The following is a 23,517-nucleotide window of genomic DNA, read 5'->3' as shown; positions in this document are numbered from 1 at the left end:
ATACACTCCAATAGTCCAATTCTGCAAAGCCTTTCACATGGGAGCAAACACTACTCAAATCTGCTGGAGCACAGCTGCAATAGGAAACAGAGACCCTCGAGAATCAGGACACAGCAGTGATCTCAGGGGAGTCAGTAGCAAGATCTTTTTATCTGTCTCCACAGTAGGAATAGAATGTTGTACATTTTTATTCTCCTTAGAGTATTAGAATATTTACATCACCAGAAAGCTATCCTTCCTCAATTGCTTTTCCCTTTGGTTTTGCAGAGTACAGCCTTTCATATCCAGGTGTGGGAACGTTTGCAGCCAAGCCCCAGGTCAGGGCAGCAGTTGCTTACTTGACACCCAGCTTCCTGTTAGGCTAACGCTATCAAAGACAGGGAAGGCTAAACCTACCTCTGAACTCCCATCAGACCCCTCCTTCAGAGCCCACCAGGTCCAGGAGGGCTGAAGTACTTCAGGCTGTCAGGAATCAGCAAACCTTCACAATGAAACCGAGCAGATTTGCCAGTAATCCCAAAAAAGTATAGGCAAAGCACCCACATTACCTTCTCATATTAAAGCCAAAGGGCAGAGAGGTTTCGGGTGCCCTAGAGGACCCCGCAAAACATGTCTTCGGTCCCTTTCCTTCTCTATTGCCCTCATTTGTAAGCAAGCTAACTGGATACAGGGCAGTTACTCTCACTATTTAACAACAAATTTGCATACAGTTTCCTTCTTTTGTTTTCCTTATCCAATATGATTAGGGTTTGGTGCTATAAAATGCTTCTAGGCTACAAAAATGAAGACTCATCACCCTGTAAGCAGGCTGGGCTGCACCACCAGGAGGAAGGGCTGTGTGAGCTGTCTTTCCCCTGTCCTCCCATGCGTACACATGACTCTGAATGGACTCATAGGGAAAACCAGATAAACCCAAGATCCCTTCACCAAAATGGTTGTTTTTTCCTACTTGCCATTCCCCCCTTGTGCATTACGGGCAGATCTTCCTTTTCAGCATCCAGGTACTAATGGAAAACTGTCTCCTCCTGCATCCCCCTGCTATGCAAACTCCCTGTATGCATTACTCCTGTGGGCAAGCAGCTGGTGAAGCAGCTTCCCACACCTCCTCCCTGGCAACCCTCTCTGCCCTGTGCATGCACTGCTTGAAGTTAGCAGGCACAGAGAGCCCAGGAGTCCTCACCAGCACCCAGATACTCCCACAGCGGGCAGCTTGGCAGAGCCTTAGTCGTCGGAAATAATCTATCCTGGAGTTTACTGCATTACAGAGACAGCTTTTACATTCTTTCTCCTCTGCAGTTACATCTTGGGAAGAAAAAAGTAATCTCCCCAACCAGGAGTGTTAGAGCTCAGAGCCGGCTACATCTGACTGACAATTGCTGGCTCCCAGTTGTTGGTGCCAACAGCCCCCACATTATATTGGTGTATTCTCTCTGTAGCCCCCTGTGAAAGTACCAGGCCCGCTTCAGCAACAGCCACTTGGACAAAAGCATGTAGGTGCCAGGAGTACAAAGCATCTGGGACAGGTTCATCCTTGTGCTTTTGGATCTGGCAAGAATTTGAGCACTTAATCAAGCAAAACAGGATTCGAGGCCAATACTGGGTCTAGACTTAAGTGCCTTGCCAGGTCAGAGATCCCATGCCACGTAATTGCCAGTCCCTTATTGTATCCACTGGTCCTGGCTTTACGTAGGAAAGTAGAGTGTAGGTGTTCCCTCCTGTGGATACAGGCTTGTTCTCCAGCTCAAAGTCGCTTGACCAGGGGCCAACAATTTCATTTTATTTTAAGTAGGAAGAGGATGGAACAGAAGGACTGAAAACAGTGACAGCTTTATGAGGAGGTGGAGGAGAACAAATGCTGGGAACCTTTTTAATCAAAAGGTCAAAAAGGGCCTTTATAATTGCTAAATCTGATGCACAGCATAGTCTGGCTCCTGAAATTTCACCCTGCAATTCCTGACTAAGCTATGACTTCTCTTAGAGGAGATTCCAGGCCACCCATATTTGCAATAATGTTCCTAAGATAACACCACACAAGATTAAACATGTTCAGCCTGCCAAACAAAGGGACCGTTTTGTGAACAGCACTGAGCGCTGCTTTTCCTCCACCGATGTGGATATAACATAATACATCGCTGCCTCCTACAAACATATTTACCAGTGTGCCCAGATGCATTTTTTAGCTGCTATTAATTTTATCTGGACCCAACAACATCAGCAAACTTAAACAGTACTGAAATCATAAGCTTGGTGAGTGAGGAAGCACTGTTCCTTATTGATTTGACAGGGAGGCTTTACCAGAGACAAGGCATACTAATGCTAAATATAAAAACAAATAATCAAGGTAATTGCAAGAAAGGGAAGGTGAAAGCAAGCAAGTCCGACAATTTGTTAAAATTGATCACAGATGAAAAGCGAGAGGTTGCCCATTTAGCCACAGCATCCCTGCAATAGGAACTTGTACTTAATTTACATTTGAATAGTATTATGGTCTGATTGCCTATGCTCAGGTCAGCCATGAAACGCTGAAATCAGTTGTAACTAATAGACATTTATCACAGTCAGCTGTTATTAATGGCTTGCCAGATGTTGCTAGCAGAGCTTGCTCTGTATAAGACAGTGATAGTAAATACATTTAACACGGCGAAGGTGTTGTGGCTGTCATGTTGTGCATGGGAGGCAGTCCTGTGGCAGTTCAGGGCATCGGCTCCTTGTACAGATCAGAGCTCAAACTGAAGATTAACTTAGAAATGGGGTTGCAGCTTCTTTGGTACCTGCACAAGTAACACCCAGTGTGGGTCGTTATATGTTTCCTTGCTCTTTCTGAAGGCCCACAAGTGACATCCTCTCTATTTTAGAGGTGATGACTGAGTCCCTGGAAGGCTTAGATGACCAGGCAGCAGCAAGTCTCTTTGTTCCCGGTCCCCCATTTACCAAACCTCAAAGCATCTTGCCTGGGACCCTCAGATAAAGCTCTCTTTAGGGTCTCTATACATACACTAAAATGAGAAATATGAGGAGACCGATATCTCCTATTACATAACAGTCCACAGAAAGAACTTAACGCCATTACCTTTTTTATTCCAGCATTAGCAGAGGTGCCAAGAGAATGAATGTGTCATTGCATTACTATAACACCCTTACCCAGTCTGCCTTCCCAGTGTTGTGTATGAGAGCAGGTAAATCCTACTCACTTCCTTCACCACCCTCCACTGAGAGAGAGGCAGCCTGTGGTTAGAGAGAGCAGTGCTTTTCCCACTTCACTTTAGCGCTGCTGATTATTGCAGGTTCCTCCGGGAACGCCGATTTACAAACTCACTGCTCTCTTGGGCTTCAGAGGAAAACAGTAGGTCAGGGGCTATCTCCAGCAGCCAAACACATCAGGCAGGAGGAAATGCTTGCTCTGCTACTGCTCCCTGTTGCCCGTTGGAGGAAGCGTCAGATAAAAATCTCTCTGATGTAGCTTCATGTACTGGCCTTCCAGAATGAAATACCGGTTGCACATGCCGGAGGAAGAGTAACAGCCCCAAAATAAAGGGTTTAGTCACCATTTCAGAGCTCAATATCCGATGGGAAAAAAAAAAAAACTCTGTTTGTATACAGATAAGAAAGAGGTTCCTGTGCATCTCCCCCACTCTTCCTGAACGCATATTCATTGTTTTGTACTCCACATATCTCAGGTCCTCATTATTCATTTCACACATGACACCCACATATTCTGTGTAGATAGAAGTAAATATGCATTTGTTAACACAAATAAGGTCCATATTGGGATATATGGGTGGTGTGAAAGCTTAAATCTCAAAATCTTAACCCAGTCCTTATAAAAAATGTAATAATAATGATAAAACTTGCCAAAGTGACAAGGCCAGAGTAAACTAGCAGATTTCCCACTTTTCTACCCACAGGTTATGTCTGGATAACTCTCAGCCACACTGACCCTTCCACAATTAGTATTGCAAAGGACTTCTTTTCTAAAGCTTCTCTTTTAGCATCATCCTGAAAGTTACATTGAGACATAAGTTATGAGCCATTTTAATGACAAATAGCTCATTTACTGAACAAATGATGCTTCAAGTATTCTAGTGTAGGATCTGTACATTTGGGTCAAACTAGGTAAATATTTTTCAACTAAATATTTTTTTAGTTTTTCCTAAGAAGGAGAACATAGCTATTATATACAGAAGTAGGATTATATTTGTGGGTTGAATTAATAAAGAAACACAGGTGGCATTCCCAAGAGAGTTAGTAAGAGTTAAGACCCTTCTTACCTCTCCTTCACCCTTCTTCACTCCTGTCATGGTTTAGGCTGAATCAGCTACAGGGGATGTGGGGGACCCCAGATAGGACCAACAGATGCTTCCCCCTACCCTTCTAAGAGAGAGGCAGAGGAGGGAAAAAGAGACTTAAGAGTTTAGAAGAAACTAAACTACTGTAATGAAATATTAATAAAAAGAAAATAATGAAATATATTCAAAAACTTATCAAGCTCCCAGGATGACAATCACATCACTATCTGGCACTGGGAAAAGTCCCAGACTGGACTCAGTGATGGATGGGAACTGGATTCTGTATCCGGATTCAGGATCAGGATCAAAGGCAGACAAACAGAGTCCTCCGTAGATGCCGGCCATTGAAGAAGGAGGGCTGACCCTTTGATCCCTCAGCTTTTATACTGAGCATGAGGCAGATGGGATGGGATACACTGTTGGTCAGTTTTGGGTCACCTGTCCTGTCCACTCCTCCCCACAGGTGGGATCCCTCTATGCTTTTCCGCTTCCGACCCTCCAACGGGGCATGTAACAAAGTTAACTGCCCTTGGCTGTTACAGCAATAAGTGTAAGCAGGAGCCTCTCTGCATCCCATGCCTGGGCATCAGCTATAAACATTGGTCTTATCACTCTGAGAGCGAACATTGTCTGCACAATATGCTGTTCATTTCAGTAGTTAGAAGAGGCCCAGCTAAGAAGCAAAGTTACTGAACAAAATTGGTTCTGTTTTACCTCAAACCAGGAAAACTCCCAACACCCATGGTAAGCATCAGGCATAAAGGACAGCCTAAGTTCAAATCCTATCTTTGCTTTACTCAAAGGCAAATCCAAGGCTCCTCACCCCAGGTAATGGCCAAGTCTGTGTAGTGTAGAAAGAGGAATATGTTTTATGAATGGCACCTGAAAGGTCCCTGCCTTATGACTCCAACATTTTTCTGAACACTGAGTTATAAATCCAAACTATTATTATTTATAGGCAGGCAGAATAGTTTGTTGGGTACTATTTTTAATTGCCAGATATTCTGAAAAAAAAATTCCATCTAAATCAATCTGACAACATTTTTCTTTTTTCTGTTCAACCACCAATCTGAAAGCCAGTTGTTTATAAGACCATACTGTGAAGGCAAATAAGGATGCAGTTTCAAAGTCTGAAAAGAACTGATCAGATTGCTTCTGCGTATTAGCCATTAAAAGAAAGAACTGCTTTGAAATTTTGATTTTTGCCAAGAAGTTCTTTGTGTCCATCTTGTTCGTTTGTGGCTAATTACCACCTTTGCAGACAGTCTACATGGTTAGATCTCCTTGGAAACTAGCAAAGCTAGGAGAAAAATAAGTCTAAGACTCTATATTTGAACTCAGAAATCATTTTACAGCAGTGAAGTAAGGCTCAATCACCTCTGATGTCAGCTGATCACAGTATTTACATGAACAATTAAGTCATCCTATCAGAAAAGAGATATAATACCTTAGTGTCTGTTCACCTTTCATGAACCCCCCCATTAACCTCATAGGATGTGTCAATGACTTCAAAAAGAGAAACATGTATATTGTACAGCTGGGAAAATATAAGAAGAAAAGCCCTCTACCATACCTTGATAAAGGGACTATATAAGCCTGACGGTCCATATCCCATGTATTCCCCTCCAACCCTACCTCCTGCATCAGCCTTCTTGGAGGGAGCACCCCTGCCCCGTCCTTTCACTATCTATTCAAAGACCTCTTGTCTATGGGCTTGCCAAACTACTTTTGAACTTCTTGATATTGTCCCACCCCACAGTCTCCCAGGGGCAGCAAGCTTCTGAAGCCACTACCTGCTGTTAAAGGAATACTTTCTTGTAACTCTTTTAAAACCAATCTCCAAATAGTTGTGTGAGATCCACAGTACCATGGGATTATCCATTCTCTATCTCCATGCCATCAGTCTCGACCTTCACCCTCTTTAGACTGAAGAGTCCAGGCATCTCTTTGAATGGCAGGTGCTGGGACACCTCCACTCCTTTGGTTGCCCATCTCTGTTACCATCTCCAGTTCTTCCATGGCCTCCTGAGGTCCAGGGACCATGCACGCACACAGTACAAGTTGTTACCTGGTTTTAGAAGGTGGCTCCTGGCCCTGAGAATAAATGAAGCTGTGACTCTTTTTTTTTTTTTTTCTTTTTTGGAAGCCAAGCAGCCCTTGGGGCTCAGGTCTCAGATGGGAAATAAGGAATATTAAGATTCATCTTGGCCATCCATGGGATGCCAGGGGAGCTGTGCAGGTACTCTAACCTCATAGCTGATACGTCCAAGTCCTGAGGCATCCAGCATCAGCTGAGACCCCAGATGAGAGTCAAATAGTTGAGTAAGACTTCAGGCAAGTCACTGAAAGGAACTGTCACTTGTTTTTCCTTGTCCCATCATAATTCAGCCCATTACCATTTGCCGTTTGTCCTGGACAAAGATAAGGAAGCTGCAGCTCAAGCATAAATGAGATGTTTTTCTACCAGAATTTAAAGGAGTGAGACAAAGGTACTCTCTGTAACACCACAAATGATTCTCATCCTCTGCACAAACCCAGACAGGTCTGAATATTGCAAACTCTTTCTTTCCCACCAGCCTCCCAAATACAAATCCAGTCCCTTATCTCTGTTACTGTAGTGCCTCCTTCCTCCTTTCTCCCCAGCTGCCTGCCTGCACTTTCTGTTTCTACTTGCTTAAACGTGCCCATGCCAGTACTTCAGTCTGCCTGCCTACCATCCCCTGACATCTCTGACATCCTAAGATCCTCATTTCTTTCCCACGCATCCCAGCCCTCTGATGCTCCCACATCGACACGTGCACCAGGGGAGCTCAATCAGACCTCTAGGGAAGGCCCTTTAAAGCTTTTGTCATTTTGTTAAAAATGAATCCATCTGCATTTCTGCCACTTTACATGCTCTGATCTGAAAATCCTCTCTTGCAACTGCTGTCCCCAGCCACTAGCAGCATCCTTTAGACGAGCCAGGTGGGCTCCCGTGATGTTTGAGCTGCTGGGGAATCAGGCACCAGGGTGGGCAGCTGAAATCTTGCATAATTCCTGGCAAAGCATTACCCTTCTGCTGCTGTTCTCAGCCTCACAAATGGGCTTTGTGTTAAACAGAAGAAAACCAGAAACCTACCCAATACACAAGCTAATTTGTTTGCAAATGTTCCACTCTTATTTCATGCATGGAAAGCTGCTCTGAAGCAGCCAAGCTCTATTTTTACCATTTCAGTTTTCCATTTAATTTTGCTTTTGGATGCACAAGAAGTGTGTTCTTGTTACCAGTCTATTCATTTATCAAAAGCTCTCCTCAGTGGACTCAATACTTTTGTTTACTGCACAGGAGCTGTTTTCTCTTTAAAAGGCCAGCTCCTTTATCGATTATTTCTTTAAGTGAGACTAACTACATGTACTGACTAAAAAAGACATAGAATTGTCATTTTATTCCAGCATATTTATTGTTTCACGTAGTAGTTCTAACAAGAGCAATCTGTATTTCTGATGTCTGTGAACAAATCCCTGAAAGATAGCTCATACGTTTCAGAGGTAGATCTTCTCCCTATACAAATGAGGAGATACGTGAAAAGCAGAACTACTTTTTTCTTTCAAGGCATCTAAAGGCTATGAAAGCTTTGAATTATTTGTGCTCATGCTGAGCTTTGCTAGATCCAATAGTGTAGATGGACTTTGCTACCTGAAGGCTAATGTACCATCAAAAATGTTTATTACTTAAAAAATGTAATACCAGTTCAGCCTGTTCTGGTAAGATCCATACATACTGTAGAAAGAAAATTTAAATCCACGCTACTATTTTATTTGTCCATTAAACTCTGCATACAGCCACCCAGAATCGAATGCCATCAAGACTCCTTAACAGATTTGCAGAAACTAGATGTTGCAATCTAGCCAGCTGGGGTAGCGTGAGAGCCCAGCGCTGTCAAGTCTTTCTACTCTTTCAGAAAGGTTCCAGTTACCTCTCAAAGTTCCTTATTTTCAGGGAGGAGAATGGTGATCTAGTAACTCATGCAGGGGACAATCCTGGTGAATGATGGGTTATTTTCAGGCAGACCAGAAAAAAAAAAAACACAGGAAAAATTAAAAGCAAATCAAAAAGACTTTTACATACTTTTTAACAAAGTAAGAAAAACAAACTGAAAAATTCTACCTCACCTAAAATAGGCAGTACAAAGCCTTTCTTTCATATAATCCCTCCATTTTGAGGTTATTTAATCCTTTTAAACAACTTTTTTTCCTTAAGATAGGTATAATTTTACTGTAAAATATAGTGAAAATTCAAATTCTAAAACTGTTGCAAAAAGCTCCTAGACATCAGTATTTCACAGATGAAGTACCACATTTTTGAAAATCTGAAATTAAATATTTTTTCCTTCATAAAATATTTTGGAAAATCCTGTTGGTCAATCTGAATCCAATTTACAAAATGTTTCAGTGCTTACAATTCTTTTTTGCTACCTATTTCCCTATAGAAAAGGACAATAGCAATTATAGCGATTATAGCAATTTCACAGCAACTTCTTTGATTCTTTTTTTAAAACAAGTTTATAGATCTATTTACTTTATTGTGTAGCCTAAGTGAAATAACATTGTACATGGTAGTTAAGACACCATTGAAATGTTTATTTCAAGACAAAAAGCTGCTATTTGTTGACATGGAAACATTTTTTTTTGCTTTCGACTTCTATTTTCAGTCATGTTGGGTCTGGCATTGTACTTGCCTGAATACGTCTTTTATCAAATTTGTATGTAGATGGGAATAAAATCCTGTATAGTTGATGCTCATTGCAGAAAGGATATATGATTTTTCATTCAAATTTAACAAAGGTAAGAAAAAATCTGGACTGATACCACACATGTTCATTGAATCTTTTGTTCTGGTTCAACTAGGCAATTTATTTAAAAAAAAAAAAAAAAAAGCTTAGGTTGACTCATTTTTATTTTCTTGCACTCAATTTGCTTTGTAGACAAAGCCACAAGCTCTGACCTAAACAAACCTGTTGTTGAATGTGGAAGTCCTTCTATGGAATGTGAGCATCAGGCAGATCCAGCCTGTGGCTGCACTCTTACTGCCCAAAAATAAAAGCACACAACCCTTCAGGCTCCACACAAAGCAGGAGCGATTTTTTTGAAGATACTTCACAGGGACATTGAGTGGAATAGCTATTTGAAAAATATTTGACTGTAGCTCTGGGAGCAGCAGTGCTCATGAAAAAGAAACATTTCTTGTAGCTCCTTCTTATATAGATTCCTTGGCTTCTGACAGTGTGGCCAACTCAGTCTGTTTTCATGACACTCGTAGGAATTTAGTACTTCTGAGACTTCCACACACTGTCAAATGCTGCTATGCCTACCTTTCAGAACTTAACTGAAGATCTGAAAGAAATCTAAAAGCCTAAATACCAGCCAAAGTTTCAAAAGTGACTGGGGGGAGGCCAGACAGAGTGATGGATAAGGCAGATTTCCTCAGAAAGTACGGCTAAAGTACTATTCCGCACTTACCATTTCCAGGTTATCAAAATACCACAACCTGAACAAAAACATTGACCCAGCTGAAATTATGGAGTTTTTTTTTTAATTTTTTGTTTTCTAAATGTCTTTTTAAATGTCACTTCCAGCCTTATTTCTCAGTTATTTTTTCTCTGCAGTCTATAAACTGCACAAAGTAGAAATGGGAAGTCAGTAGCAAGAAACTAGGTCTTTGTATTTCACTGTGACTTCTTTTGGCAGGGAAAGGGGGTGAAGCTACTGATGGCCTAATTATTTAGCTTAAAGAAAGCAGCCAGAATCCCGGCATCAACTGCAGTAAGAAATGGAAGAGGAGGGGGTGAAAAGAACATGGCAGCTGTTCAGATAAACTAAGTAATTGTAAGAGGGGTACCTGCCTGGGCTCTGAGACAATGTTATTTGTGAGGCAATATTTGGATGCAAGAGTTTGGTTTTGTATGGTAGGCCAAATGAACAGTGTCGCTCACCTCAACTGACAGAAAACTGCGTACATCCATCAAGTCACCACCGCACGAGACAGCAGCAATCACAGGAATGTTGTTTCCCCAGCATCCACGAGAAAAATTTGAGTAATTTTTCTTCTCAAGTGTGCAACAAATTTAAATTAAAATCCTGCCTGATTTTGTAAGGGAGGAGTGCCTTGCTCCTCTGAAATATGTTGCCTAGAAGCAAAAGCCAGCGAAATCCTCCTTTGACTTCAAAGAAGTTATGAAGACAGAAGTCTCCGTTACCAGATTAAAAAAAAAAACAAAAAGTTCTTGGCTGTTTCAATTTTCCCAAACTTTCCAGCCCCTTCTGTAACTTCATGCAATAGCAACAGCAGAAGGAAAACCAATTCGCTTAGGCAATGTCTGTGACCTGGGGCAGCCTGTTTGGGGTGCAGCTGGATGTAAACTGAGAGGGAAATAAATATAATTTAAGGAAGTTTGTGACATTTTTTCATTCTTCTTTTGAGAATTGGGGGATAGGAGGAATCACGTACCTGTTCTTCAAAGTCATTCTGTTCTCTGTAGTCCATATTTCTTGAAAAGGGAGACACAGTAAGTGACAGTTCTTTCTAGCTCAAACACCTTGTCTTTGCAAATGGCATTCAAACTGCTTTCCCAAAGCCTTGCTTCACTAGGAAGCTGCTGGTGGGCAAAATCAGCTGTAAAGTAGCAGTTGGTGGTGTGTGTGTGCACTGCTTTGCATCGTAGCACACACACGTGCACTACCTAGTGCACTGATGCGAGGTGGTTTCCTCAGTGAATGATCATCTTGACCTAGGGAAAGTTTACTCAGTGTTGGTGGCGTTCTGCAGAGAAAAAATGAACACTCTCAAAAGTCATCTCAGATCCTCTAACCCTAAGGTGATCAGGTCCAAGATCTGTATCGATACTAGCATCTTCGCCCATTTCTGTAGGAATGTACTAGAAGTTCTTTTGCTTGGTCTGCAAGCTTACTTCATTGCATAAGTTGTTGGCTTCAGTCAACTGGTACAGCATATTGATTGAATCAAGTCCTTCCTTTCTGACAAAAATATTCTTCTCCATTCTTCCTATGCTTTATATTTATGATAGTTCGTTGATCAAAGCAAAGCAAGCTGTCAGAGTATTTCTCTGCAGCAGTCAAGACGGTTCCAACACCTGCCCAAGGAGTTCTATGAATATTCAGGCACAAAGCTGTCTCAAGGTTGTTCAGCAATGCAGGAAAAATTGTATTTAGCTATCCCAAGGATGAAGACTCAAGTAAAGCCACCCTTGCTTCAGGAAGGGGAGGAAAAAGGACAGGAACAGAATTGGGATAGAAAACAGCAAGGAGAGAGAAGGGCTGGCTTCTCCTGCCAACATGAAAGTGGGAAAACTGGTGGTATCAACTCCTTCTGTGAGGGTCTATTTCTCTCCTCTCGAGTGACCTAACTGGACAGGTAGATTTTGACAAGGGCAACAGCTGCCTGCCTTGATTTCTAAACTTTTCACATACTGGAATATGCACCAGGCCCATCACCAATCTTACTGCCTCTACAACGCTAAATAAAACCATGCCAGAAATTGTTCTGAAACCTTGAGAGCAAGTGTTACAGGATTTTCATGGCATGCTGCAGAGCACTTGGCCCTGAGTCTTGTGTAGACTTTATATCTCACTGTTTTAAGGCATAATTAGTATATTGACAGTGATTTTTTTCCACTCCAAATTATATGAAATAACATGAGGTCTGTGTTGCAGACCAAGGTTATATATTGCTTGATGCAGAGGTGGAGATATCCGTGGAGATATCTGAGGAAGCAAAGCCTGCTTGTACAGTGCTGGCAGATGAGAATGAATGAAGCCAAACCTGATGCAATCTTATCCATGCTGTCTACTGGGAGCAGTCCCTGGCACATACTGTCTCCCAAACCATTCCCACGTACTGTCTCAGAGCACTAGTTGGCATGGGCCAAAGCCAAGACATGTAGCTTGCTAACATTTAGCAGTACAGTCAGCATTGGACAGGCCAGTCAAGCTCCTGTTTACACTTCAGCTTCTAGAAACAAACAGGGACACTCCCAAAATATCAGTGATGTTACAGGTGCAGAATTAAATGTGTCAGAATTTTCTATACAAAATGTTCAGCTGATTAGTTAATTTTTGTTTCTTGAGTTTTCAGTCAGGAAAATTTTAATGGGAAAAAATCCTGAGAAGAAGGAACCGATTCTCCCCATCTATTCTCAAAAAACTTGAGAATACCCTTTTTCCATGTAAATGTAAGGAAAATATGTGCAGAAACCAGGATTTAACCAGCCCTCACACAACTTCCCTGGAAGGCTGAGGTGTAAATCAACAGCTCCGATGCAAAAAAGAAACTGCAGAGAAGATGAAGTCATACTCTTCTCAGAGATGAAAAGGGAAAAACAAGGAGCAATGGGCACAAGCTGCAGTGAGGGAAATTCCAATAGGATATTAAAAAAAAAAAAAAGTCTCTGATGCGAGAGGTGCAGCACTGGGACAGGGCTCAGAGAGGCTGTGGAATCTCCCATCCTTGGCCTTGAGCAACATAATCTAACTTTGAAGTTGGTCCTGTGTTGAGTAGGGTGTTGATCAAGAGACCTTTCAAGGTCCCTTCTGACCCAAAATATTCTATGATTTTAAGCAGATTTTAAACTTATTTATTTTTTATTTCTAGGAGTCAGATTATGTAAACACAAGCAGTTTAAAACTGATAAAACTCAGGTCAGTATACTTCCTCCATGCTTTCTCCTTTTCCTGGTACACCCCACGGAGATGAAGAGTTGAGTTCTTAGTAAACCTCTGAAGAAATAGCACAACTGACAAGTAAAAATTTTTGCATTAGTACATGTGATAGTAACTGGCAGAAATAGCTGGAGTTGAGTAACTGCAAAAAGAAATTTCTCAGGGGGCACATCAGACAATGACACGTTACAGCGACTCATGGAGACATACATCTGACGCAGAGGCATCCGAAAGAAAGCACGTGGCCAGTATTTGCAGCTATTAAGGGCTGTCAGCGCTGTGAATCATTAATAATCCCTATTGTCCCTACTACAGCAGTTGTCAATAGTTTTGCCACATGGAAATACTGGACATGAGCTGAGGTCTGATATTGCCAGGTGGCATGACTTGGGGTGGGACACCTGGGCTGTCTCTGTCACTGGCTTTGCTCCAATGCTTGCAGGAGCAGTGACAGTAGTATTCATTTTCCAAGTGCAAAAAATGCATCCTTCCTATCTTTCTCACCTTGTCAAAAAAACACTGCTTCTGAGGAGGCTGTTTTCTGCATTGGTTGTGGGTAGGGTACGAACACTATAGCAAAGGAGATTGAGGTCTGATTTTTTCAAAAGAGGTAGAGTATTTCCTGAATTCTTTGTACATTTCTATGAGAAATTGCATGCAAGAGTCTCTGATTTTACTGTCAGCCTTTCACACATACCACAGCCTGAATCTTCATTCTGCTTTCTGGTAGTTCTCATTGTCTCATCTTCCATCGGTAGGCCATGTTTTTCAGAGTAACCACTGCTCCCTCCATCATTTTGAGCTTAGTCTCCATTGTTCAACATTCTCTGAAATTGCATGTGACTCCTATTTGTCTCACTTTTGTAGTTCTGCAGGTTTGTCATTCTCAGACTTTCCTATTTATTACCTGCCTATGGTGAAAACATCTTTGCTTTTGCCTTTCTAATGAGAGAAAGGGAACAAAAATGGGGAGGTTGAGCAAGGAGAGGTAGCAAAAATTAGAACAGGGTGATAAGCCATCTGCCATAGAGGATAAGAAGGAGTTGTTAATTTAACATATAGCCTGTGACAGAAATTACTTGTACCATCCAGGGGGACATGATGAATAAAAACATGGCACAAGCCAGAGCACATGTGCAATATCAGCAATAGCCCATACATATGCTGAGTCTGCTCAAAAGAATAGCTTCTAGACTGCACTGAACTGGGCCGCCAGAAAACACTCTGGACATTGGTCTCAGTCACCAAATACATAAGGGGGTCAATGGCCAATGTCTATGATGGCATTAAAAACGAGAGGTTAATCTGTGTAGATTCACAGGCTTTCAGGAGAACCCTTACCTGCCCTGAACCTCTAGCTCAAGCTTTTCTGGAAGCCAAAAATCTGGTAAAAAAGATGTATAACTAGACTAATCAGACAGGAGCAGAGATATGTAAGAGCAAACTCTCCTTGTTCCAGAAATCTATTTTTGATGCCAGGCATTTGCACTAGAGATGGCTCTGAATCAACACTGACTCCAAGCACTCAGATTTCAGGTAGTAAACAAGTTTCATAATCCAATTTGGGATTCCCAGTCTAATGAAAGGCAGAAGACATTGATAACCAACTTTCTCCACACATCTTTGCACGGTCAGAACGTGTAGCCTCTTTACACTGCCCCATATACATAACAAAGCAAAGGCTGTTTGGCTTCCCCGTGCTTCAAATGAAGCAGATGTAAAACCAGCATTCTGGAGCCTTTAGTGGTAAATTCTGTAATGAAATTGGTTGTAATTCAAGACAAAAACTACAAGGTCAAATGACTACTAAAAATGGAGTTGTATTTTCAAATTCAAGTATCAGCTTCATTTTCCGTCTTCCATAACAAAAGGGCCAAGAATCAGAAATAAATTGAAATGTTTGCAAAGCGGAGAGGCAAAGCGTTACTCAGGCTGATTTTTTGCAGCTGTACAGGCTTAAAAGAAATGAAAATAGTAGAGCGTTATTTTTATCAAGTTGGATTAGAAAACAACGATGAAGCAGGTAGTGTGAAAAAACAAGGTATCATCTTTACAGCCTCTTTTCTAACCATAAATACTTTAATTTGCATTTCTTTTCTAGTGAAAACTGCAGCTGAAATAAATTTAAATCACACGCATGCTCTGTCTGAAATTATATTTGTGATTGTACGGGTGCAAATAAGTAATTTGGTTCTTGAAGAAATTTGCCAAGTCAGTGATTATTGAACATTTCAACATTTCAGATGAGGACTAAACAATGTTCCCAGCCGAGTGAATAGACAATCTTGCATTGTGTTCAACAGCATAGGACCAGATCCTAATTCCTTTCTTTTTCAGAAGAAACTCTGCATTTTTTGATAATGACTGCTTACAATTGTTAGTTTATCATAAAAGGCTCAATTTTTTTCCTGTAAACAAGACTCTCTCCTCATATCTGGTGATAATACACAGCGTCTCGCAGTACGGATTGCCTGGTCTCATTGAGAGCGATACAGACTGAGTTCATCAAACAAGCAAATCCCCCTCTATTCTTGGAATATCTGTTCTTGTGCCCTCAGTGTTCATCAGACCTGAGAATTTACAAAGCTCTGAAACGGTGACTAAAACAAGCCAGGGATCAGGCAAAGCATTTCAAAAGCTCCCCGTCTGCTTCATCCCTCTGACTTCTCCTTGCATCACAGGCAAGAAATGAAACGGAAAGACCCAGACTTAGAGCGGAGTATTGAACATTGCAGAAAATGTCTTGTGCTGTGCACTGCTATGCCTTCTTCTCCCGATGTCAAAGCCTAACAACCTTGCAGAGGCAGCAGGGAACAGAAATAGCCACCTGGCACTGCCAAATATTCCACAGATGAGCTCAGTGTCAGGGAGGCTTGTGATCACAGCAAATGAGAGGTGGATACTGAAATATACCCACAAAAGGCAAGTTTGGACCGTACAAATGGAAACACCTGCGTAACTTAAAAGCTGCCCTCATCCTGCAAGGAGAGTGGGGGATGACCTGCAGGCAGACAGAAATCACAGTCAAAACAATGTCTGCTCGACATTTCTATATGTGCAATAAAGCTCATGAGAACAATTTGTAGATTTTAAATGATTTTTTGGAATTAGTGAATTTTCAATAAATTTGCATACAAACCATTCACAACTATGTTATAAAAGATAAAATTAGTCTACTAAATTACAGTTAAACATTCACTGAACTCTTTATATCAGCTGCTGTTACAAAAAGGTCAGCTATAATTTGTAATATTCTCTGCTGAGACTCCTAATTATTTTGTAGGTCATCCTACAACATCCTACTACTAATACAGTATGCAATCAAAATAGTCTAGGGGTATTTAAATTAGACAAGTATGCCCTTTACATACCTCTTTTTGCTTTGTATTTGTACAGCACCATGACAAGATCTCTGAAGTACTACCAAAGTACAAAAAAAATCACATTGCTAATGACAAAACAATTGCTTAGGGATTATAGTAATATGTAACAATTACAGCCATGAAGGTCATGAGAGCATCTCCTGTACAGCTCATAGTTTGTTGTTGACACTGGATTCATGTTACAAACTCTAAATAAAAATATGGTCTTGGAAACACTGGATTGGGCCTTTCCAACACTGTTCTGGAATAGGCAAGACCAGGACACCAACACTGGTTGCATCCTTACTAGAAAATAAAATGTTCCTGAGCACTGGCATGCAACTGCTTGCATGGTAAAATTCCTAGAAAAGCCTCTGGCATGATTTTGACCAGTGGAGAAGCGAGTACACACAATTCCTGGCTACAGTTCAGGTGATAGCATGGGACATAGACTACTCCTAATAAGCAGATTGTATGAGACTACCCTGCTTTGAAAACAACAGGAGTCCAATAATACAAGCATGGGCTGTACCACTCCATTTAGCCTTCATACTAAAGAATAGGCCTGGGCACATTTAATTTACTAATATAGCCATAGCCAGTACATACTGCTGTGATGAAACACAAGGGAACTATTTAGGGACTTATTTAGGAGAACTCCTTGTCATTTGCTGGAAAATGAAACAAGTCACTGAAATCTCATACGTTATATGCGTTTGCCTAAGGGACTCACTGAAACAAATACTTTGAACAGAATGCTCTAAATTGGCCTAAATTGGCACGGTATTGCTACCTGGACGTTGTGTTCAAACGAACACAATGTTTACTGGGAGAGGGGGAAGCATTCAGAAATACATATTTTTTTTTGCAGTGCAGAGTAATAATATGTATATTTTTGTCATGTAGAAAAGCAGAGAGAGTAAAAATAGCTCTCAAGTCAGATAGCTGCTATTCACTCCTCTGTTCCTGGAACCATGACAGCCATTATATAACCAAAAGGAAAATTAAATGAAATAAACAGCATAAGCTAATTGGGTTGATATCAAGTAAAAATATAATTAGTCAAAGTGTTTTGTGGCAAAAGCACTGACAATATGTGGCTGTTCCTCAGCCTTAGTGGTGAACAGGGATCCTGCCATGTGTTTAAAACTTATTCATCAGGCATTTCCATGGAAACACACAGATGCACAGTCCTTGGATCACTTCTTTCAGGAATTGCTGCTCCCAAAGTTCACTCTGGAGTGAGAACTCAGACAAGGAGAGGGTGACAGGCTGTGATTCTGATCTAGAAACCTCCCCATACAGGTATTCATTGGGTCTCACAGTAGGAGAGTTGGGGTGAGAGAAAGAGCAAAAGGGCATCTTGCATAGAGAAAAAGAGTAAAAACTTGACCTTAATTTTTCCTCTCAGAGACTGCCTGAGAATTGAGAAAGGACAGCCCTGGAAAGAACCTGAAGAGTTTACAAAATGACCAGATGCCCTCAAGGACATCAAAACGTCTGCAAGAGTGTTAGTGAGATGTTATACCTCTCAATATGCTAACCTCTCAAGGTTAAGAAAAATTCTCCCATGTTGCAAGGGGCAGGCCTGTGAAACCCTCTTACAGTGACAGTGAAAGCTGACCACCATGTGCTGCAGAGCAGGTGGCTCCTTGCTCCTGCTACAAAACCTACAGCCACTTGAGAAAATGTGGCCCTTACCCCTCTTTTGGGGTCAGCTCATGTACAGTAAAAGACAGGAAAGGCTGGTTATGATGCACAAGGGCTTAATCAACACAAAACATTTTGAAAGCATCACTAAAACTCATTGTATGAATAAAAGGTGCTTCGTTGCTAGTAAGTACTTCTATAGGAAATAAACGCCATGTGCAAAGCAGGCTAGATGGGTGCAGCACGTGCCTGGTGGACATCCTTGGATGGGGACATCCCTTCAGATTTCTCCTGATGCCACTAATAAAATCAGCAACTCTGTCCCCTCCCAGCCCTGCTATGGTTTTTAGTATACTTTGCTGTTTCTGGTAAAAGATGATCAGGCAGGGAAGTCTAGGACATGGTTGCCTTTAACAGCAAGGTCAGAAGTAAAGTATGTTCTCAAAGACAACGGGGGACACCTGCACCCTGTTTCTGTGTTCATGTCAGGCTCCAACCAAGAGGGGAAAGCAAAATGTTCATAATGCCTTGAAGATAATGAACCCCATTAAACCAGCATTACTAGTCTAACACACACTGCATTAAAGCCTCAAAAGCCAGAACCAGGCTGTTCATAAGTATTTGAGAGGACTGCTACTACACTGAAGTGATAGCTCCAGTGGACTGAAATTTCCTTAGGCACAAGAGAGAGTTAAGCGTAAAGTGTGAAGCCTTAACTTCAAATTTTCTGGCTTCGGCTTAGGTCTGCCTCACAAGGTTCCTGCAATGCCTTTTTATTGTGTTTATTCCATCATACATTATATAGCATTAGTGATAATGCAAGTAGGCACGCTGTCACCAACTGGGGTAAGTTCATTCAAAACTGACTGCCTTGTGACACGACTTCCAGTGCTGCCACTACCATCAGCCTGAATAATGCTCTCTTTGGACATGGCAGCAAACTGAAAAAGTGACACGGGATGGAACGCACGCTCTTTAAAGACAGAACTGCTATCAGGTTTCGATTTCTGTGCTACTGTCGGCCTTGGAGCCTTTCCTTTCCCACAGAAAAGACTATGGGGCTGAACAGAGGCTTGGCTGGCAGTGGAGCAGGCCAGAAGGAGAGACAACCAGTCCACAACCCATTGGGTTTTTTTCCTAAGTATTTCAGTCACCCCTAAAACTTTACAAGGGTCTGTGATCTTTCTCCACAGGGATGAGTCTGCACATCTTGAAAAAGCTACGGGTGCTGTGAGATTCCGCAGACAATCTGCTATGTAGCACATGTTGCTAAGAGAGACTAATAATAGGCTATTAACTATTAACACTCTTCATGCCATACTGATCCGCCAAGAGCAGCCCCTTGTGCAGCCCTCTCTCTGGACAAGACTCCCGAAGACTCCCGACTTCCCTGGTAGCTCCTTCACGCAAAAGGATTTGGGCCTACTGCCCAGGCCAGTGCCAGGCAGAGACACCCAAGCCTATGGGGTGCCAGAAACAGGAATGCTCTGTCAAACAGGAGCTTTGGCAGGCTTCTGCCCCCATTTCCCAACCAGGCTAGAGGTGCTCAGAGGCAACTGGAGGTCAGGGAAATGAAGTGCTTCCCAACCCAAGCTGCTCGCTCCTAGCTCTCTGCTTGAAGGTCACCACCCACAGCAGGACTGGGCAGCACAAACCTAAGCCATCACAGAAGTGACCGCAGCATATTTATGTAAACTGTGGCCACTGCAGGGTGCACCAACAACACGCAGGTCAATACTCTGTTCAGGAAGACCATCTCTGTAAACCGATGGTACATCACATTGGTATTACTATAGTAGAGCCCAACATCTAGGCAGAGCCAGCAGAAGCCTTTTCCCTTCACGGCCTGGCAGCAGAATGATAGTAGTTAGCCAGAACAGAGAAAATTAGGAGTTCAAAAGCTGAAATTCCCACAGAAACAAGCCCCAGAGTGCAGAAGGGTGTCCAGTAAAATGAAAACAGTTACTCCAGACCTTACCATGTCCTCAGCAAAACCCACTCTCCTCCTCAGTAAACTCTTCTTTCTTGCACATAAACATAATGAAGCTATTTATCTCAAAGGTTGGGAAGCCAAAAGAAAAAAAAAAAAAAGGCAGTTACTGTCATTTCTGGTTTTTAAATTCTTGTGAGACACTTATGGGGGAACACTGTGTAGGCCCATAAAATTAGAGAAAAAGGCATGCTTGAATTAAAGGCCACAGGTATACTGAATTAAAACAAAATCATGTTCTGAAGTACTATATGTTTTATGTCACTGGGAGAAGTACACACAATTCCCTGTCTCAGTATCAGCGAGATGTTGATTTTCTATGGAAATGTGCTTGAATTGCTCTTGGTATATATTACACTAAAGCCCACCTTTCCTTCAACAAGGGTAGCATTGGTTCTTTCTAAAAAATGTTGGGTTTTTATAAACTCCTTATACTTATTTAATACTTTCCCCATAGCAATGCAATTGATAGGAAAAAAATAGCTCAACAATTGCTCATTTTCTCTGCTCATCTTGTTGACTGAAACCCCCAAGCAAATCCATTTCCTCATTTATATCTGCTATCTCCCAGAAGATCTTTCTTCGTGCATAAGAAACCTCATTTATTAAACTGTGAAGGGGGGTGGGGAAAAGAAATCTGCTTGAACACATCTTGCAGAATTTAAGTATGGGTGTAGATAGGACGACCTGATAGAGAGGAAACAAGAAAGAGAATTTTCCTTCAAAGTTTCTATTTAGCAATAAATTGAGGATGGTTGGCACCATTTGAGTTTTGTGTTATGCGTCTAATAAGTAAGCAAAGAACAAGGATAATAATTTTATTGATTAATAGCAATTTCATGCCAGTAATACAGGAGGAAGTTGTGTGTTGACTTAGAGAAATAATAAGAAAAATAATGCCTGCCTTTTTCTTGTTTGTTTGTTTTTAATGGCAGCTAACGTACTGGAAGAAGACTCAATGGAGCAGGACATAGAGAGCCCTGTCACTATTCATCAGCCAAAGTTGCCCAAACAAGCTAGAGAGGATCTGCCAAAAAATATAAACAAAGAATGTGCCAAGAGAAAAATCCAGAGGTATGTTAGGAAAGATGGGAAATGCAACGTCCACCATGGGAATGTCAGAGAGACTTACCGTTACTTGACTGACATCTTCACTACTTTAGTCGATCTCAAGTGGAGGTTCAACCTGTTGATTTTTGTCATGGTTTACACTGTGACCTGGCTCTTCTTTGGAATGATCTGGTGGCTAATTGCCTACATGCGAGGAGATATGGATCATATAGGGGACAGCACGTGGACCCCATGCGTCAGCAACCTCAATGGGTTTGTCTCAGCCTTTTTATTCTCAATCGAGACAGAAACCACCATTGGGTATGGTTACCGGGTCATCACGGACAAGTGTCCCGAGGGAATTATTCTGCTTTTAGTGCAGTCTGTTTTAGGTTCTATCGTCAACGCTTTCATGGTTGGCTGCATGTTTGTGAAAATATCCCAACCCAAGAAGAGGGCAGAAACCTTGGTTTTTTCTACAAACGCAGTTATTTCCATGCGGGATGGAAAGCTGTGTCTGATGTTCCGAGTAGGAGACCTTAGGAATTCACACATTGTAGAGGCATCAATACGAGCCAAGTTGATCAAATCCAAACAGACAAAGGAGGGGGAATTTATACCACTCAACCAGACAGATATCAACGTAGGTTATTACACAGGGGATGATCGTCTCTTTTTGGTTTCACCACTGATCATCAGCCATGAAATTAACCAGCAGAGTCCTTTCTGGGAGATTTCCAAAGCCCAGTTGCCCAAAGAGGAGCTAGAAATTGTTGTAATCCTAGAAGGAATGGTGGAGGCAACAGGTAACATTTCTTATACTTTGTATAAGGTAAATGCTTTAATTTTAGAAAGGAAAATCAGTGGGTTTGCTTCATGTTAAAGGAATCACTTCAATAATCATTACATTTGAAAAAGGCATCAGTTATTTGGTTAGCTTCAAATTTAAAAGCATGCCCAGTTTAATTGTCTGTTCCATCTTGCCTAATGGTTTTTTCTGCTCTGTTTGGAAAACGGGATAGCATTTCTCGTTTTCTAAGTTTTTCAAAGCATGTCACCCAGTTATTTGTCATTCTATTGCAGGAGCAACTCAACCACTAGCACCGTGTATGATAAAATTATTTAGAAAAATATTCAGTACAAACCTGTTCGTGATTAACATGGAAGCACCATAGTTCATGCTGCTTCCAGCCGCACATGGGTAACTGCAGAATAACTGCCGCACATGTGAAATTCCTAGCCTGTTTTGGTGCAGTAGGAAGGGATAATGTGTTCAGTTTTCTTTTTGCTTGCTTGTTTGCTTGGGTTTGTTTTAACTTGTAACATGGGGCTTGTTCCGCTTTAGTTCACAAAAGATCTGTCTGATTTTGTATTGCACTGAGGACCCCTACACACTGCAGAAGTGTACAGAACACTTAAAGCTGATATATATAAATAAGGCACGGTATGTCACCAGAGTCTTGTTGAGAGGCTGTTTGGTCATTATGTACAATTATACAGCAGAACATCAGATATCACTTGAATCGGTGAAAATAGTGCTTGGAATTCACAGCAAATGGACTAGTAATGTTTCTTCTTTTCATTAAAATCAGAATAGTAGGAGGATGCTTTCTCTAAAACTGCTGTACCTCCTGCAGTCAGAGGGCTGCAATACTTGATTTAGGAGCTGGAGGGATATTTCTTCCTGTTAATGACAGCATCAATCTCTGAAGTGAGTAAATATAATAATTACAAGGGAATGGTGATTATAAAATAAAGAAAGGATGTGTTTGGGGAAGAGGAAACACTGTGTACAGAAGTAGAAGAACCGTATTTGCCATTTTTCCCCACTACTGTAGCAAAAGCTAGGAAAGTTTGAGGATGCGGATTACACATCTCTGACAGAGGTACAACCTTTCTAACCCTGACTCATGTTTTGCAACTGGAGCCAGGAAATAAAGAGCAGTCTCTTACTAGAACATGTGTGTGTGTTTCACACATCTATTATGTGGTGTCAGAAGAAAACTGCATTTGTCACCATATAATAAACGTGTGAGACAAAAATGGAGAAAAAAAAAAATTGAAAGGAACTTGGCAGAGAATTTGAAGTGGTAAATGCAAGGCTTCCAAATTTTCCAGGAAGTAGGTGGTACTGAAGAGAAATCAAGATGAAATGTTTAGTGTTTCTGAAACACGCAGTAGGCACAGAGGTTTCAAACATCTGCATCACCTTCAGGTGAGACGATGAGGAAATTGCTGTTTGTTAGCTGAAACCACTTTGAAATTTCTGCATTGCAACTATACAAACTTGATATCCCAAAGAGCAGTGGAGATTTCCAGGTTTACTGAACACCATGTTTTCCAGAAAAAAGATTGGCAAATAGTAGAAGTATAAAAAACATCTCACTGAAAATACCTATAAGATCAAAAGACAGTATACTTCTGCAGTGCATCAAATGTAGCTTTGTTCTCTTAAGCCTCGTCA

General features: G+C 41.4%; 1 protein-coding gene across 1 annotated transcript in view; it reads left to right on the top strand.

Annotated features, from left to right (window-relative positions):
* The window catches only part of KCNJ6 (potassium inwardly rectifying channel subfamily J member 6), a gene marked incomplete at both ends in the record, with an annotated part of 115,360 nt that overhangs the window by 53,257 nt on the left and 38,586 nt on the right, over positions 1-23,517 (top strand). Inside the window, one exon of the mRNA XM_082488596.1 lies at positions 20,939-21,859. Within this exon, the coding sequence (XP_082344722.1) occupies positions 20,939-21,859 (921 nt within the window). The remainder of the gene's footprint in view (positions 1-20,938; positions 21,860-23,517) is intronic.

Source organism: Vanellus vanellus, assembly GCF_965231255.1.
Source record: "Vanellus vanellus genome assembly, chromosome: 1".
NCBI classification, from domain to species: Eukaryota; Metazoa; Chordata; class Aves; order Charadriiformes; family Charadriidae; genus Vanellus; species Vanellus vanellus.
Note: the sequence above shows the minus strand (reverse complement) of the source record. Positions and strands in the feature narration are given on the sequence as shown.